The sequence below is a fragment of the Brassica oleracea genome, chromosome C3, assembly GCF_000695525.1.
Source record: "Brassica oleracea var. oleracea cultivar TO1000 chromosome C3, BOL, whole genome shotgun sequence".
Classification (NCBI taxonomy): Eukaryota; Viridiplantae; Streptophyta; class Magnoliopsida; order Brassicales; family Brassicaceae; genus Brassica; species Brassica oleracea.
In genome coordinates this window covers 62475509-62492135 of record NC_027750.1, presented here as the reverse complement: position 1 = coordinate 62492135, position 16627 = coordinate 62475509, and the positions used below count along the sequence as shown (strand labels likewise).

The 16627-nt window shown below is 35.4% G+C and overlaps 1 protein-coding gene, 1 long non-coding RNA gene and 1 pseudogene across 2 annotated transcripts; 1 reads left to right on the top strand and 2 right to left on the bottom strand.

The window, feature by feature from the left end:
- The first annotated feature begins 768 nt into the window (after positions 1–768).
- LOC106333757 lies at positions 769–1965 on the top strand. The gene is made up of 4 exons (XR_001268451.1): positions 769–889; positions 1028–1133; positions 1291–1373; positions 1724–1965. It is a non-coding gene; the product is annotated as an uncharacterized LOC106333757 (long non-coding RNA).
- A 2269-nt stretch (positions 1966–4234) lies between these two features.
- On the bottom strand, positions 4235–4530 carry LOC106331177 (annotated as a pseudogene).
- Positions 4531–4987: 457 nt separating this feature from the next.
- LOC106331176 (myb-related protein 3R-1-like) lies at positions 4988–8658 on the bottom strand. Its single transcript, XM_013769504.1, has 8 exons — positions 8440–8658; positions 8090–8222; positions 7525–7579; positions 7160–7217; positions 6971–7065; positions 6746–6849; positions 6513–6641; positions 4988–6428 (listed from the first exon to the last, which is right to left on the bottom strand). Exons 2-8 carry the CDS (start codon positions 8161–8163, stop codon positions 4988–4990), a joined length of 1956 nt encoding a protein of 651 aa, XP_013624958.1. The 5' UTR covers positions 8164–8222; positions 8440–8658.
- Positions 8659–16627: the final 7969 nt, after the last annotated feature.

The following is a 16627-nucleotide window of genomic DNA, read 5'->3' as shown; positions in this document are numbered from 1 at the left end:
AGCAATGATCAAGGAACTCTTGGAGGGGACATCGAGTGTAGTGGATCAAAATGTAAGTTCTTATAGCAACTAGTCAAGATGGCTGCCTTCTTCTCTTTTATAACTTATAAAAGCTATATGTTTTGATCATGGAAACTTGGATAGTTAAGCTTATAACGCAAGGAGCTTGTAGTGGTTTTCAATTTCATTTGTTACCTTGAAATCAGGGATTGAGAATATATCTCAAGTGTTAATAAAGATGCATTTTATATCCAAGGTAAGCTGATAAAGATATTCCTCATATATCATTTCTGTTGTGTCTTCTTTTCTTCAGCTGTTAACCCGCGGACAAGCGATCTTGTTCTAGTCTCTTGTCCTGTTTTCTAGTCATTAAGATTTACTCTTTTGTCCAAAGCACAGGTTAAATGCCATGCAAGAACTCAAAAAAAGTATCGTTGATAAGGTAAAGATTTGTTGCCAAGCTTGAGAATAAGTATTTGCTGATTTAGTTTTTTTGTGTGTGTGTTTAATGTCTGTAATAGCATCAGTAGGGATGTCAAATGAGCGGACTGTCCATGGGCAATCCATGTCCAAATCAGTTTGGACTAATATCAGTTTGGACTAATATGGACACGCCCAAATCTGTGCAGAAAATATTTTGTTCAAATGGACGACGTTCAAATACACCCATGATCCAAATGGACAAAACCAAATGGACAAAACCAAATGGATGTGGGTGGCCCAAATATTAAAAATATCTAGGATTTCATTTATTGGGGGGGGGGGGAATCATAACTTTATTTTCTTGCCGTCAGATTCACGAGAGAGCGCTTCTTGGCTTCATCTTATTCACAGTTGCTCTCACTCTCTTAACTCAATCTTCTCGGAATCTTCCTCTTCCTTCTTCAAGGTATTATGTATATCTTCCTCTTCCTCTTCCTCTTCACATTTTTGAGATCTGGGTTCAGACAAAGTTTCCATCTTTCTGGGATTTGTAGTTTCAATTTTTCTACGATTTGTAGACTCACTTAGACTTTGTTTCATCTAGTTTATGCAGGCCCTAAACTAGTCCAGTGTACATCTCCAAGCTCTCTTATCCGACGCTTCGACCAAAACACTCAACCAATCCTTGTTCTCCTCCGATTTGGGTTTTGGTAACTATCTATGTTCTTATCCTTAGATGAAACTGGGTCTGATTATATGCATGATTCTAAATCTGGGTATGTGTTTTAATGGAAGGAACTGGTTTCTCTCATGATCTGAATCTTCAGTTTGTTAATGCTAAGTTTTGTTATCATCTTGTTTATGCAGGCTTGTCACTTAACCAGTCCAGTATACATCCTTGCAAGCTTCATAGCAAGCTAGATTCATTGTTCTGTTGGCTAAGCCTCAAGGTATTCTTCATCTTCATCTCCTCATATTCCTTGAATCACACATTGTGGACTTTTGGTTTGCGTGGATAACTGAATATAACGGGTAAGATCATTTGTCATGGCTTGTTTTGACGAGTTTACGGCTCCCTTTGCAATCTCATTGGGTCATTTATTGTTTGTTTGTTACCAAATCAGTTGAGTTTTGTTTAGTGAAGAAACTCCACTTGAGATGAGATGATTATTTAATAGTGATTTTTATACTGATTTTTTTGCATGTTTAACTCGTGTTAATTGATTTGTTCGCTTGTCCATGTTGCTGAATATCTCATTTGTTTGTGATGATTTTGTTTACGTGTCTCTGTTTATGTTAGGTGATTCTGAAGAAGAAGAATAAGAATAAGAGAAGGAAGGTGAATTTGAAGAAGAAGGTGGAAGAAAGAAGAGAAGGAAGTGAGATTAAGTGAATGAATGAAGCAAGTTTAATTCTAAATTTAAGTATATTTTATAAGACATGAAGTTTAACTCTAAGTTTAAGTACCTTTATGTAAAACATGAAGTTTGAGTCAACGTATCTTTTGTAAAACATGAAGTTTAATTAAAGTTTAAGATGTTATATATGAAATTTAAAACATGTACATCTTTTAAATTGAAAATTACACTTTTTACGTTAAATGAGCATTTGGACCCCATGGGCAGTCCAACTGGTCATGGTCTTATTTAGATTTCGACCAAAACCGTCCAAAAAAACAGTCCATCTGGACACGCCAAATCCACCAAGTCCGTCCAATTGACATCCCTAAGCATCAGTGATATGACATGTATATGCACATCAATTAACATAATATGCATAGTTGCATACTACCACAATCAGATGGTACGTCGATGTAGCATTTTAGGATTGAATCCACATACATTAACGGTTACACTAAGGTTATATCAGAAACAAATAGAGCTAAGTCAAAATAGATTTGGTTGATGATATTATCAACCAAAAGTAAATAAATGGCATAACATTAAACGATGTAAAAATCAGAAAGACAAACCGCTAGATCAAGGGTTATTTTTTAGAATCCTAAAATCATAAACCAAACATCTTTCAAATGAATAATTTAAAACCAATCTCAAACTTGATTAACAAAGCTAGATCGACTCACTGTCGTGGTACCGAACCATTAATCAAGCAATCATAATATCTAAACTGTCGTTTGAATAAGAAATTGAAGATAAGAATTATTGATCCAATTCAATATGTTCACTATTTGTCTAAACATCGACATTCGTTGGTTAAGAAAAATAACATATCTATGTTCTTTCTAGCAACCTAAAATAATTTTGGTTGCTATATTAAATCTAGAACCATATGCTAAGTGATCAGTTTAACAAGGGTAAGGGAAACTATAGTGGAGACAATCAAAATATGAGTCTTTGTTTGAGTTTAGTTCAGTGATCCATAATCCTCTATCACCTTAAATCTAACTAAGCGGTTACTCAGACATGAAGAAAGACAACACAATCACATATGAGAAAGAAATCATGATCAATAGAATAAAAATCCAAAGGAGTTTAGAAATCTTCTCTATGTGTGTAGATATTCTTCTCTCAAGCTTACACATCACCAAAACCAAAAGAATGAATAGAAAACCGAGTCCTAAGTCCTTTGCCCGAAAAGATGGCTAAAAGTGATAATATGGTCTATAGGCGATTACCTAAGTTTAAAGGAAAAATCTGTCAAAATTAGAGACTGGATATTTTCCGTTTTTTTCGTGAAAAGGGAGCAGTTGATCTATTTTCTTTCCTTGCATGCTTCAGGTTTAAAAAAAAATGTCTTCTTCGCAAGGCATAACGATGGTAAGTAAAGCATGCATAACTTCTGATCGCACCGATGGATTAAACTCAAACGTGTGGAATTGGAAAGCTAACACATTTTTCATCTCATATCCAGTTTCAGCTCAATCTATTGGTGGGAATGCCTTCAGACACTTCTAAACTCTGCCATTTGTGCATCTTAAAATGCATGTTTGCAGTGAAAATTACTCTTTTCGTTCAAACGATCTAATCTTTATCCAAAGTGTTCTTCCGACATGAAATGATTCAAAGAGGACAAAAAGATTCGATAAGGACTTGAAAACATTTTTGAAAACAATGTTACATCATGTCAAAAACATGACACATCAATCAGTGGAGTCAAGAACATTCACAAAGGGGTTTGTAGATTTAAACAAATAGAATCTATAAGCGACTGTCTAAGTTTAAAAGGAAGAATATGTCAAAATTAGATACTGGATATTTTCCCTTTTCCCCATCAAAAGGGAGCAGTTGCTCCATTCTTTCCTTGCCTGCTCCGTTTACAAAACATTGTCTTCTTCCCCAGACATAACAATGGTCAGTAAAACTTGAATAACTTGTTATACTTGCATAACTTGTGATCGCACTGATGGATTAAACTCAATGCATTGGAAACCCAAATCATTTTTTCATCCCATGTCCAAATTTTAGCTCAATCTATCGTTGGGAAAGCCGTCATACACCTCTAAACTCTGCCATTTTTGCATCTTAAAATGCATGTTTGCAGTGAAAATTACTCTTTTTGTCCAAAAAGTTCTAATCTCTATCCAAAGTGTTCTTCCGACCTGAAATGATTCAAAGAGGAGTAGAAGATTCGATAATGACTTGAAAACATTTTAGAAAAAAATGTTACATTGTGCCAAAAACATGACACACCAATCAGTGGATTCAAGAACATATTCACAGAGGGTTTTGTTAGTTTTGAACAAATAGGATCAATAGTATGTATCCCCAGACGAAAATTTACGTACACAAACACAGAGACTCATGGAGTGGATTATGGGTACAGATAGTTTTTTTCTGGTGAAATTGTGAACTTAGATATGACATATCTTGGCCGTAGGCATTGTGACACAGACATGAGCATATGTTTTCTTGGATGCTTTTGTCCCTGTTTTTGGTTCTTCGTCGCCATTGTCCCCATGGCTAAGGAGCATACAGCCGCAGTTGCAACCGTGAACACCAGATCACTCATGATTTTCATGCTTTGTTCTTGCTTCTTGTTCGTGGAGGCTTTGACCACATTGACCGTTCGTCTATTGGTGTCGGAGATGGTTGCCGGAAGCTTTGAGACTGCCGAGAGAAATGAAGATGTTCTGGTCATTGAAGCCATAGAAAATGGTGAAGTTGACTCACATGTGTGATCTCCTGATCTCTCTTTATTCTTGGAGTACTATTTTTTGTGTGAATGAATGAAAAATTGAATTTTGTTATGAAATAACTTATAATTTATAGTATCGAGAAATTTAAATAAGAGTAGAATTTAATACCCGTAGGAAGCAAATAACACTAGTATGAGGGAGAAAGTTTATTATAAGGAAGAAGAAGAAGATGTAATGGTTCTTTGATTATAAACTCTTGTTCTTGTTTTTGGTGTACAAAAGAGTGAGATGAGTGATGGTATTTATAGTGAACAACAATACATAAAATAACAAAGATGGTGCTTAATTTGGTAAATGAGTGGGTGATCATAATGCTTGATGAGTAGATGATCATAGTGCTTGAGTTGGTAAAGGGGTGGATGATCATAGTGCTTGAGTTTGGTAAAAAACAGCTAACTCAACAGATGTTCAAATGCTTAAAGGAAAGACAAGACTTACATGTTGAACATTTGCCTCCAAGCAAGTTTGCTGTGGTTGTACAAGTGATTTACTGACATCCATGGTTTCTTCTGGCATTCCAGAGATAGATTCTTGATTCTCACTCTCATCAAACATAACATCCAGGCGTGAAAAATCTTTTGCCAGACTAGCTGCTATATCAGTTTCAAGCTTCTTATCACTCCTCTTCTCAGATAGAGGTGTCAGCAGATCACGCGTGCGTTTCCTCAGGATTGACTTTGCACCAACCAACGTCTTTTTCCCAGTGGGAGACTCCCACAGCCTAAGCGGGCTCATGCACGCCATGCTGGACATCAGCAGCTTGCGTATGCCAAGAGGGCTATAATCGTGGACCGGATCGTTGAAAGCAGGTAGGTCCAGGCTTGGAAAACATAGACTTGATGATGATGCTCCCATATCCTCATGATGCTGCTCGCTTGACATGTTTGTTTCATGCTTAGGAAGAGAGTGTGGCTTAGCTTCTGCCAGAGAAGCAAAATCGTTCACTGGAACCAGCTTTTTGGAATCATTTAAATGATAATCTTCGGTGGAGTTGTTAGGCCCTTCATCAACACAAGTAGAGGTTGAAGGATCATTGATGCATATGAAGCTACCATTTTCATTAGTCTCAAAAGAATGACATATCAATCCGGATGACTTCTTGGAATACTTATCGGGTGTTATGATTAAGGGAGCCGGCCGAAGAGTTTCTTTGCCTGAGGCGGGTGTTGCAATGGACATTGAAGAAGAGCTCTTCATAGGAGATTTTGTAGCTTCTGAAACCTGGCTGTCTGAAGCTGATGCACACAAAACCTCGTGTGGCTCTTGGGTTGAAGATCTAGAAACACTGACCCCTTCGCTCTCTTGATCAAGGAAAAGAACTCTGCAACATTCCGTTTCAGATGTGTTGGTGTACGCAGCTACATCTATATTTGACTTGGAGTTCGGAGCCCCTAGAGAGGCTTCCTTCCTCTCCTTGGTGTATGTCATTGGTAACCCTGACATGTTCTGACTCATCTCCAGTGAAATATCCGACAGATCCTGAAAGTCAAATTGGTAATCCTGGCTCGTAGAAGCCGAGACGTTATGATCAGGAAACTGTGAACAGTCCTCCATGTCATAAGAGGCTTCTGAGATGGAGACTGAGATATCTTCCAACTCTGGATAATAATACTGAGAGTTTTCACACGGGTGAAAATGTTGCCCCATGTTCATTATACCATGTTCTATTTCTTGCTCTGCCTGTCCACTCACGCAGCCACTACCATCCATAGTACTCTGCATAAAAGAGTTTCTATCGTAAGGAGCTAGAGGCATGGCTTGGTACTGATCCAAAAGGCCAGAGGACATATAGGAATCTAGTTTCTTCTTAACTGAACTGTGCCAGTGGTTTTTGATTCCATTGTCAGACCTGTTGATAACATAGCAACGCAAAATAAATTGCTAGAACAAATAGAGATGCACGGTTATCTTATGACAGTAAAAATATTAGTACCTTCCAGGCAAGAACTTTGTTAACTCTGCCCATCTATTACCGTAGACTTGATGAGCACGAATCAGAACCAGCTCTTCTTCTTGAGTCCAAGCTTCCTTGTTTATGGCAGGATTGAGATGATTATGCCACCTATTGAGATCAATCACACCCTTTTGAAAAATCTAGAGATTGAAAAGCTTTCAAGTGCTTAATAAAACACTGTTGTTTATAGAGAACAGTACATATAAGCATACCTCTCTCTACATTGCTTTCCAATACGGCCAGGTAAATACCGAGCAATAGTGGACCACTTCTTCGGCCCATATTTTTGGATTAACTGAACAATCATATCATCTTCCTACACACATGTCAAATGAGAGCAATAAGCACTCATAGAGGATGTTTAGGAAGTATAAAGCCAATAGGGTTAAGTACGCAAGAAGCAGATATAAAAGTAGTGAAGAAAAAAGATGTGTCACCTCCTTTGTCCACGGCCCTTTAACAAGTTCAGGATTAAGGACCTTCTGCCACCTGTGGAGGCATTGGACATCAGTTCGATCCTTGAAATATTCAGCTGGAAGTTAAGAAAAAGCAGACCAGGCAAAGATGTGAGATCGAATTAGCCAAAGAAACGTCAGCAAAGTATATGTCAAATTGTGAAATTTTACCTATCTTCTTCCAGTTTTTGCCTTTAAAATTGTGGACAGCCTTTTTCAAAATCTCATCCTGCAAGGTCAACAAATGATCAAATATGCAGATCAAAGAATGACGAAACGCACAATTGAAAAGGCCACTTCTTGTGTGTCTCTGCTTTAGTGCATTACATAGATATAATCTAAGAAAAATTGCATTTTAGGTATAAAGAACAAGTAATTATTATGTAGCATGATCAATGATATCATGCAAATGAACACACACAGGGTGGACTTTGTTTCATGCATCAAGCAAATGAAACCAGATTAACCAATTGAATCAAGCGGCACTGGTAAAAAATGTTTTTAAAATAAAAGCTGAAGGAATCATGAAACTATACCTCTTCAGCCGTCCATTGACCTCGAGTAGAACGTCTAGTTGGGCCACTAGTCCTCCTATAAAATCAAAACACATATTGATTGTCATGCAACTCAGTTCTAGATAGGGCCAAACATTACAACCTAGTAAATCAAACAGATAAACACAAAACCCCTGTTCGTTTTACCAACGCGGCTGCGTCTCTGAATTATCACTACGGTTAGGGCGAACACAGCACAGTCAAGACAAATCCGTTTTGTTTATTTCGACGCTGCGGCAAATAAAAGTCAGTAAGGAGAACGCTGAAAATATCAGCGACAGCGGCAACTCCGGTTTCCTTCCCCCCGATTATCAGCTTGCGACTGGAGGCGTCTTTAAAACTCTGAATTTTCTTCTTTTATAGGGTAATTGTTGGCCGCTGCCGCCACTAGGGGCGTCTTTAAAACGAACAGGGGTAAAGAGAAAGGAAACAACAATAACAAAACAAAAAAACATGTGGGCATGAATAGATGTGATATGTAGAGGACATGAAAACGGTTTTCTTCACCTTATTAAGTAAAAGTTATATAAAACAAGAAGAAGCATACCCTTGACGTGATTTCGAGGGGTTCCCTTCAGTAAGCCCATCAGGAGGAGGAGTTGTTGCACACTCACTTTCCATATCTCTTCAATAAAAATGCAAAAATAGTAACCCCAGTTCCCATGCGCTGTCTTTCTTCTCTGCAAAGTTATTCCCCACTCCGTCAATTTACATCATTAGGACTAAACATACACCAAGCTTAACTTTATTACAGCAACAAATTGGTGTTTTTTGGGATCACATCTCGAACATCCAGACAATCAATTCAAATATGACATCATATACCCTAATCAATCTAGATACTACGATTGATCAGACCTAGGTCGAGATCTCTAACTATGAAACTAGAGAACTCACCGACGACGAGCTTCAGAAACGGAAGCGATCAGATCTCAACTAGGGAGACCACAATGGTCCCAATTAAGCCCAAATCGCAAACGAAAAATCTCAGATTGGAGGCAAAAACACACTTCAGACTGTCTGATTAACTGAGAGAGGAGTGATTTTAAAAACTTTTGGGATCAAATGGGACAAGGAAGATAAAGAGAGAAATCTAAACGGTCGGCGTTAGCTATTTTCAAAACATGAATGGCGCAACTTCGAATTTGCAAAACGTTTCGTTTTTCCTATCTAGCGGCTCTGAGTCTAAGTTAATCTCAGCCGTCTATTTTAAATATTATCTGCCACGTGTCTCCTATAATATTTTTTCTTGTCTCATCGTCTCCTATTTTTTTTTAAGTTCTCAAGGGACATATTACCTAGTGTTATGAAATAACTTATAATTTACAGTATCGAGAAATTTAAATAAGAGTAGAATTTAATACCCATAGGAAGCAAATAACACTAGTATGAGGGAGAGAGTTTATTATAAGGAAGAAGAAGAAGATGTAATGGTTCTTTGATTATAAACTCTTGTTCTTGTTTTTGGTGTAAAAAAGAGTGAGATGAGTGATGGTATTTATAGTGAACAACAATACATAAAATAACAAAGATGGTGCTTAATTTGGTAAATGAGTGGGAGATCATAATGCTTGATGAGTAGATGATCATAGTGCTTGAGTTGGTAAAGGAGTGGATGATCATAGTGTTTGAGTTTGGTAAAGAAGTGGATGATCATTTCAACGCTTAATTTATAACAAATTTTAAATTTTAAAAGTATAAGGATGTGACTTTGTTTCAAATTCTATATATTGCTATAAGAAATGATCTCGACGCAAACCAAAACAGCTGCATGGCCTTATCATTCTATGTTCTCTAATTATTTTATGAGTTGGTGATGATTGTGTTTTAAATGAGAGTTGATTTTAATGAATTATGATCCATTTCCTTGTCCAAAATGTGAATTTAGAGCAAATGGATTGTTGCCACGTGTGTTCGTGCTATCTTTTTGCAGGGAGGAAGTTGGTCGTTGAATCAATATAAGCTCATTCCAAAGAAAGAATACTGGAAAGCTTCTGTATGTTTGGTATGTGAAGTAAAATTTGCCTTTCTTGAAGAAAACAATTTTCACAGAAAAAGCAAAAACTTAAACGTAAAACGTCAAGAGCCCAATCCACTTCTTTGAATACAAAAATGGACGAGTAGTCACAAAGCTTCTTCTAGGCCATGCAGAAGCTAACTGAATTAAATTAGGAGGGGCCATTACTCCATTGCTCAAAGCCTCCAAGTGTAAAAATATAACAAAGTAAATACTGTTGTGAATAGAGAGAAAAAGTAAATCGGTTAATATTATTATTATTTCATAGACTAGATACATATATATAGGAATACAAGACTAGGGTTTAGAACCTCTAGAAGATGGGCTTATGGGCCTATATGGACGTCCACATAATAGTTCATAACACTCCCCCTTGGATGTACATTAAAAAATATTTCCTAAAGCGCATAAGATGCTACCTCATTAAAAACCTTACCAGGAAAATTCAGTGGAAAAAACCGTGGTGAAGGGAAAAAGAGTGCAGCACGCATCTACTCCGCCTGATGAGAACATAACTTGATATATCTGATAGGATACAATCCATGTGATGAAGTAACTTCTTCATCTTGGGGTTGGACCGGTTTACTTCTCTTAGCAGATTCGACACTCCTCACTAAAACTTGAATATCTTGGTGACCGTAGGATAAAATTACTTCAAACGACTTGGAAATCGAAGCTAACATCCATGTATAACTTTAGGCACCGATCTGTCTCTGTTAAGATGAAAATATCGAGCGGTATTTTCAATATCATACGATATTAGGTATTCTGAGAGAGCTTGTACATGTCCCACGAAAACAGCCATATCTCTAGTTTTACCATGGAGAATAACTTGATTCAAATTGGAGATGAAAATATATTCAAAGATTTTCTCTGGACACAAATTTCATATTTTAACTCCATCTAGAAGGTCTCCTTTGGTTGGAAAACTTTTGACCTTCGATTCTGTCTCAAGAATGGAATGTGTTCATACATTGATTCTTCTTCAAGTATGATTGATCTATCTCATTTTCTCCTGCTTCTTAAATCTTGAAAAATAATTTGGAAGATTGATGACATTCCTCTTTAGGTGTCTATCATTAGCGTGTTATTTGTTGCATCGTTAAAACCTTGACATGGAAAACCCAGTGGGACAAAACCAATGATAAGGAAAAAGAGTACAACTACACGCATCATCATATTCTCCCCCTGGAAGCATAACTTTTGGGAGATGTATTATCATCATACATATCATCCTTTTAGGAATTGCTATAAGTATATCCTTAGTGAATAAGCTCGTTTGATTGTCAGATAATCTTTTAGATCATTGGATTGTAGTCCGTAGTATCTATTTCACACAAAATATCATATCTTGGTATATTAGGACTCTGTATCCAAATTTCCATTTATTGACAATCTTCTAAACTTTCACATTATGCATACTTATACATACGAGTTATTCCTTTGCTTTTTATAAAAGTTACAAGTATGACTATCTTTCTTGTCATACGAAATCACATCTTTCAATCATGAAAGAGATGAGTAAATTTTCAATATCATGGTACTTCATGACCAATACTTTTTCTTTCTTTTATATGCTCAATATACTCGCGCGGTAATGTTCTCGAGAACTAGCATTTACTGCTTCTAGCAGTCCAAATCCTTATAGGGTTTACTGCTTCTTACAGTTTATACCTTTTGGATCTTTCACATAAATTTCATTGTTCCAGTGGCTCTCAGTTCTTTTTCTTTGTTGCCAGACTAAAGAAACTTGAAAGTTGATGCTTCCACCACATGATGTGTTTCTTATACCAATTTCAGGTCTTTGTGAGAAGTCTTGTGCAACTACTCTTTTGCTTCTCATAACTTTTCATCATCTCATTCATTCTTTCACATAATAACCTATTTATGTGCCACTGGTTTTACACCATTAGGTGTATAGACTACTTGTCCAAATACTCTCTCTTTCCAAGAGATTTAATCTCGCATCTATTGCTTATTTCCATCTTGGCCAATCATTTCTTTGTGTACACTTTTCAATAGATGGTTCATGATCCTCATTCTCATCAACTGCTACATTGCATGCATATATATTTACGACGTCGATTTGATATCAGTTCCATATTTTTCCAGATCTGACATAGCTATTTGAGATTTCTTTATTCTCAGGTACCTGAATTCTTTCTTGTCATGTTTTATATCTCTTTTCGAGATCCTTAATATTTCATTCCTCAATTCTACCATTCTCATTCATGCTCCTTTTCTTTTCTGAAGATTATTTTATTTGGAACCGATACGTCTTTCACGCTTCAAGCGCTCTTTAGACTCATTAGCAGTTTGATATTGTCCTTCTGGGACATCCATTTTAATTGGAGCATTTACAGCTGGTACTTGTGACTTAATCACTTTCTTAGGGTCAGTAAATGAGTCTAGCAACTCATATGCTAATCTTTGTAATAGAATTATCTCCATACATTCATTTTGGACTACTATTTACGCTCTTTAGTCTGAGGATCAATGATAATTCATTCAACTCATTTTTTCTCCAGCTGTTTATTTTCTCCCCCTAATGTTGGATAGACTAACTTTCGAGTCTTTAAATAAATTTTATAAAATCTTCTAGATTTTATCATCAATGGAGATCATATCCAACATATTCATAACCTTCTTTGAGGTCCCATCTTTAGCGGTGTGGTGGAGTAACTACAACTTATCCAAAAATTTTAGATGGGGATCTTTGGTTCCTGATATAAAACCAGTTTGATGGGGAGAGTTCTTAATTACTCTTTGGCATTATGCGAATCAATGCTGCTACATCTTAAATATGAACATTAGCTACAAGGTGTTCATCATGTATCCATACATGCATAAATAATCATCAAATGCTTGTGATTTCACCAGTATTACCAATTAGTCTCACAAACATCAGGTTGCGGATCTATAACAAGGATACATACGACCTTCTTGTCGATGCATATGGTGGATGATCAGTTCACCAGTGGGTGATCAAGCCCACAAACAGCTCCTTGTATAAATAGAATCCAAATCTATTTGACTGGTGAAAACTGTATTCTTGCAATGGCTTGTAAGAAAGCAGCATAAAGCAAATCATTCGTAAGAATCTTTTGGTTCTTCAACGAATATGCATATGATTATCTTTCGCATCATTACTAAACCGGGATGGCATAACTGGTTTGCCAAACATTACACTTTCGGTAAACTTCTAGTTTACTATTACATTTATCTCCATTTTCTAATCATTGTGTAGTACAATACAATAGGCCTTGGGTAATACTTTTAATTGAAGGTATTCAACATTTCCCTTTACTTAGTGTCTCAAGCATTGTTTGATTTTAAATCCCCTCGTTTTATTTTATAAATGACTCCTTGAGTCTCTTTCTAGTGTGAACATACTTCTGTATGTTCCACTTATTAGGGATGTGGGGTTCTCTAATTCTCTCCCTCGAGATAATGACACTCCAAGTTCATATATCAAGAATTAAATCCCACTTTAGAATCAACAACATACCCAATTTAAGGTCATGTTTTATATCTTAGATCATTTTGACCTACGAGATTTGGGAAAGCATAACACAGTAATGATTTCAACTTGTGTTTCCATAGGCAAACATGTATCTGCTCCTCTATAGCTTCCAATAATCTTGATACTAGAATACATTGTACTCACACACTAGTTTCTTTTCTTACAGGATAAGAGAAATATCATCCTTATTTTATCACTTCTTGTGAGAATATCTTTTTGAAAGAAACTTATTGGGATATACTTTGACCATATATATATAACGTCTATAACCATTTTTGTAGCCACTTCTTCGGGAAATAATGTGGTCTTTTCTTTCTCAATATATAAAATGTCACATTCACTTCAGGGAATGGAGCATAATCAAGTAGACATGATTCATCATCTTACATCAGTAATAGCTCATTGTTTTTCGCAGTCTCAAGGAGACAAAATATAGTTATAAATTTCTTTAATCTCTTTTCTCAATCGTGTGTCTGCTGGAATTAAACTTAACTGCCAGCATAGTAGAGATTTATTTACAGACTTCAGGTCTCATAATCTTTAGATGCAAAATACATAATGAACTTTTGATAATCACATTCAAAGGATTATACCTTTTCTTTCGATTGCTCTACAAAATTTATGGATTTTTATGGTCAAACTTTAAATTTAAAACTTTATACAATGTTAATGAAATATAATAATCAAATTATATAAAAATATGTATTAACATAAGCATCTTATTATATCAAGAAATATATACCTATAGTAATTATTATATTGACTGAATTCTTAATTCATGCTATTTAACAAGGTTTAACCAATCAATCAATTTAGTGAACAACTTTTATACCACATGTATCAATTTTCAGGCGAATTATTTTACTTAATCAAAATGTAGTTAACCTTTTATATAAACATGAAAATAAAATACTTATCTTGACAAGTAAAAGTGAAACGGAGATGCGAAATCCAACTGCTCATGTTTCCGGTTGGTTATAATTTCACATGATCTTTCTCTTTTAGAGAGGATAATCAATCCTGAAATACTTAAAATTTGCTCATAAAATATGGCTGATGTGTTAGAAAACATCAATATATAATGCCAAAATTAAATTTATGATAACTAGATCATAGTCTATCAATATATTTTTTTTTTACTTAATTCCAAATCAACATTTAACAACATAAATAGAAACATGCAATATTTAATACTTATTAATTATATTTAGGCCTTACGACAAAATCCCACATGAACCAATTAACTAAACCAAAACCCATAAAACTTTATATGTTGAACTTAAAAATGCATTCAGAATGATTCAACTAAGAACTCCACTTCAGAATAATTAAACCAACATCTCAAACATTTCATTGCGATCTATCACATTATATGGGATGGCGTGAAAATTTTAGATCAAATAAGTCAATTGATATAAAGCATGAATCAGATCAAAAATTTCATCTTAAAGCATGTCATGTAGAGCTATAAACCATGAACTAAATATTATTGAGAAATATATGCACCACTTGACTAAACAAATTGAACCAAATAAAAAACATCTCTCTTATCAATTTTTAACGAACGATTATGACCTTTTAATAAAAACAAGCTTTCATTCATATAACTAAAGTCAATCTCCGAAATGTTCATTCATATAAAGTCTAGTAATTTAAAAGTCAATCATCTCGTCATCATAAATGCTTAATATCTAAACTTTAAACTAGGCCATGAGATAAAACAAGGTGAACTCAATATTCATTAACTCTTGTCATTCAATAAAATTAAGTGGAAGGAGATAGATAAACTTCCACGTTCATGAATATAAAAGCAAATCAACGAATCTTTGTCAAGACATGACTATTATGTAATTATGTCATGAATATAGTGTCTAGCTTTTAATATTCTCAAGGCATCTCTCCGTAAAGAAGAATAAAAGAGTCGAAGACTAATCAAAGTCAATAGATTAATTACCACACAAATCAATGAATACTATGCAACTAATCCAACGAGTATGAAACAAACGAGGACCAAAGGAATTACATTGAGCATGAGATGATTAAATAGCAGATCAAATAATATTTAGTTATTGAGGTGGGAGTATTCACCTCTCGCAGCATAAAGAATTCGAACATCTCAACATATGCAACTTATAAACAATAAATCATGATATGGTAATTTGATAATAGCCGATCTATATAAAACAGGACGTACTTATCTCGATCGTGAAAGCAAAGTCGGAGTTCACGGCCAAGATTTTGTTTGCTCAGATAGCTAGGGTTTGAGATTAGAGATGAACGGTATTCAGATGATAAACTAATGCGTTACATTTTTATTCATAACTCTTTTTGTTAGATGTTTTTTTTCTCTTTTTTTAAACACTAAATACTTCATTGAAAGATAGAAATTACAAGAGTTAATCAAGGATCCATATCAATCAAAGCCTAAACAAAAAGGTGGTTAAGCCATGAAGGAAAACCAACAGAAATATATGATTGAAGAGATCTTCCTTTATCACACTTCTAGCAATGAGCTTGGCTCCAATGATATTCTGATAAGAGTGGAATTGAGCTTTACAATCAACAATATCATGCAGCCAAGCTAATAATTTGGAGGAATAAAACTTGAGTGAAGGCCAAGCTGAAGGTTTAGTGATTGCACTAATAATATCATGATCGTCATAAGCAAATATGATAGCATTGAAATGAAGGGTTTTCATACTTTCTAATGCTCAGCTCCAACTTTAAAAAGATGCTTCCAACTTACTAGAAATTCTAACAAAAGATCTCCTACCATTCATTAAAACTTTGCCTTCACTATTCCGAAGTATCCAAGAGGCTCCGCTTTGAAGATTTTCATTGTCCCAAGCAGAAGCTATGTCACACTTAAGCCAAGAGTTTGTTGGAGGTTTACATCCGAAAACAATCTTCTTTTTTCTTTCCAAATCAATGGCTCTTTCTTGTTGATCAACTTTCTTAATCAGGTACCAATGATCCATTTCATCATCAATAGCTCTAATAAAGGAGGAACCTAGAGCTATTTTACCTTCAAACATAAAAGAGTTTCGATTTTTCCAAATAGACCAAATAAGCCAGGGTCCATTTCTTCTAATGTGTTCTGGAAAGAGCCTATTGTTCCTTGTCTTTAAAACATATAAGATGTTGAAATAGACAGAGGAAGAATCAAACCCATTAAGAGAATGAGGGAAGTTGATATTTGCCCAAGTTTGTATTGCATTGGTGCAAGTGAAGAGGACATGATTTAAAGATTCTCCCTCCAGTCCGCATAGTCCACATAGTCCGCATATCTGACAGCGTGTATCAATCTTCATACCTCGTTCTTCAAGGTTGTCTGCAACTGGCAAAGCTCCACTGATAACTTTCCATAAGAAGATTTTGTTTTTTGAAGCTGTATCAAGTGACCAAATTCGATCCTTGATACCATTCAATGATGGTAACATACCTCATGCTACAAAAGCGTCTTTATTGGCTACCTTTTCAGCAAGCCAATATCGAGATTTTACTGTATAATCTCCTGAGCGAGAATGATTCCATATATAAAATTC

What these genes read in the sequence shown, in the direction of transcription:
- LOC106331176 (XM_013769504.1), bottom strand. Translation starts at nt 8,163, where the DNA reads ATGGAAAGTGAGTGTGCAACAACTCCTCCTCCTGATGGGCTTACTGAA. An exon ending in GTCAATGGACGGCTGAAGAG is followed by an intron (nt 7,218 to 7,524) that starts GTATAGTTTCAT and finishes TTGACCTTGCAG; the next exon opens with GATGAGATTTTGAAAAAGGC. An exon ending in AAGGGCCGTGGACAAAGGAG is followed by an intron (nt 6,850 to 6,970) that starts GTGACACATCTT and finishes ACATGTGTGTAG; the next exon opens with GAAGATGATATGATTGTTCA.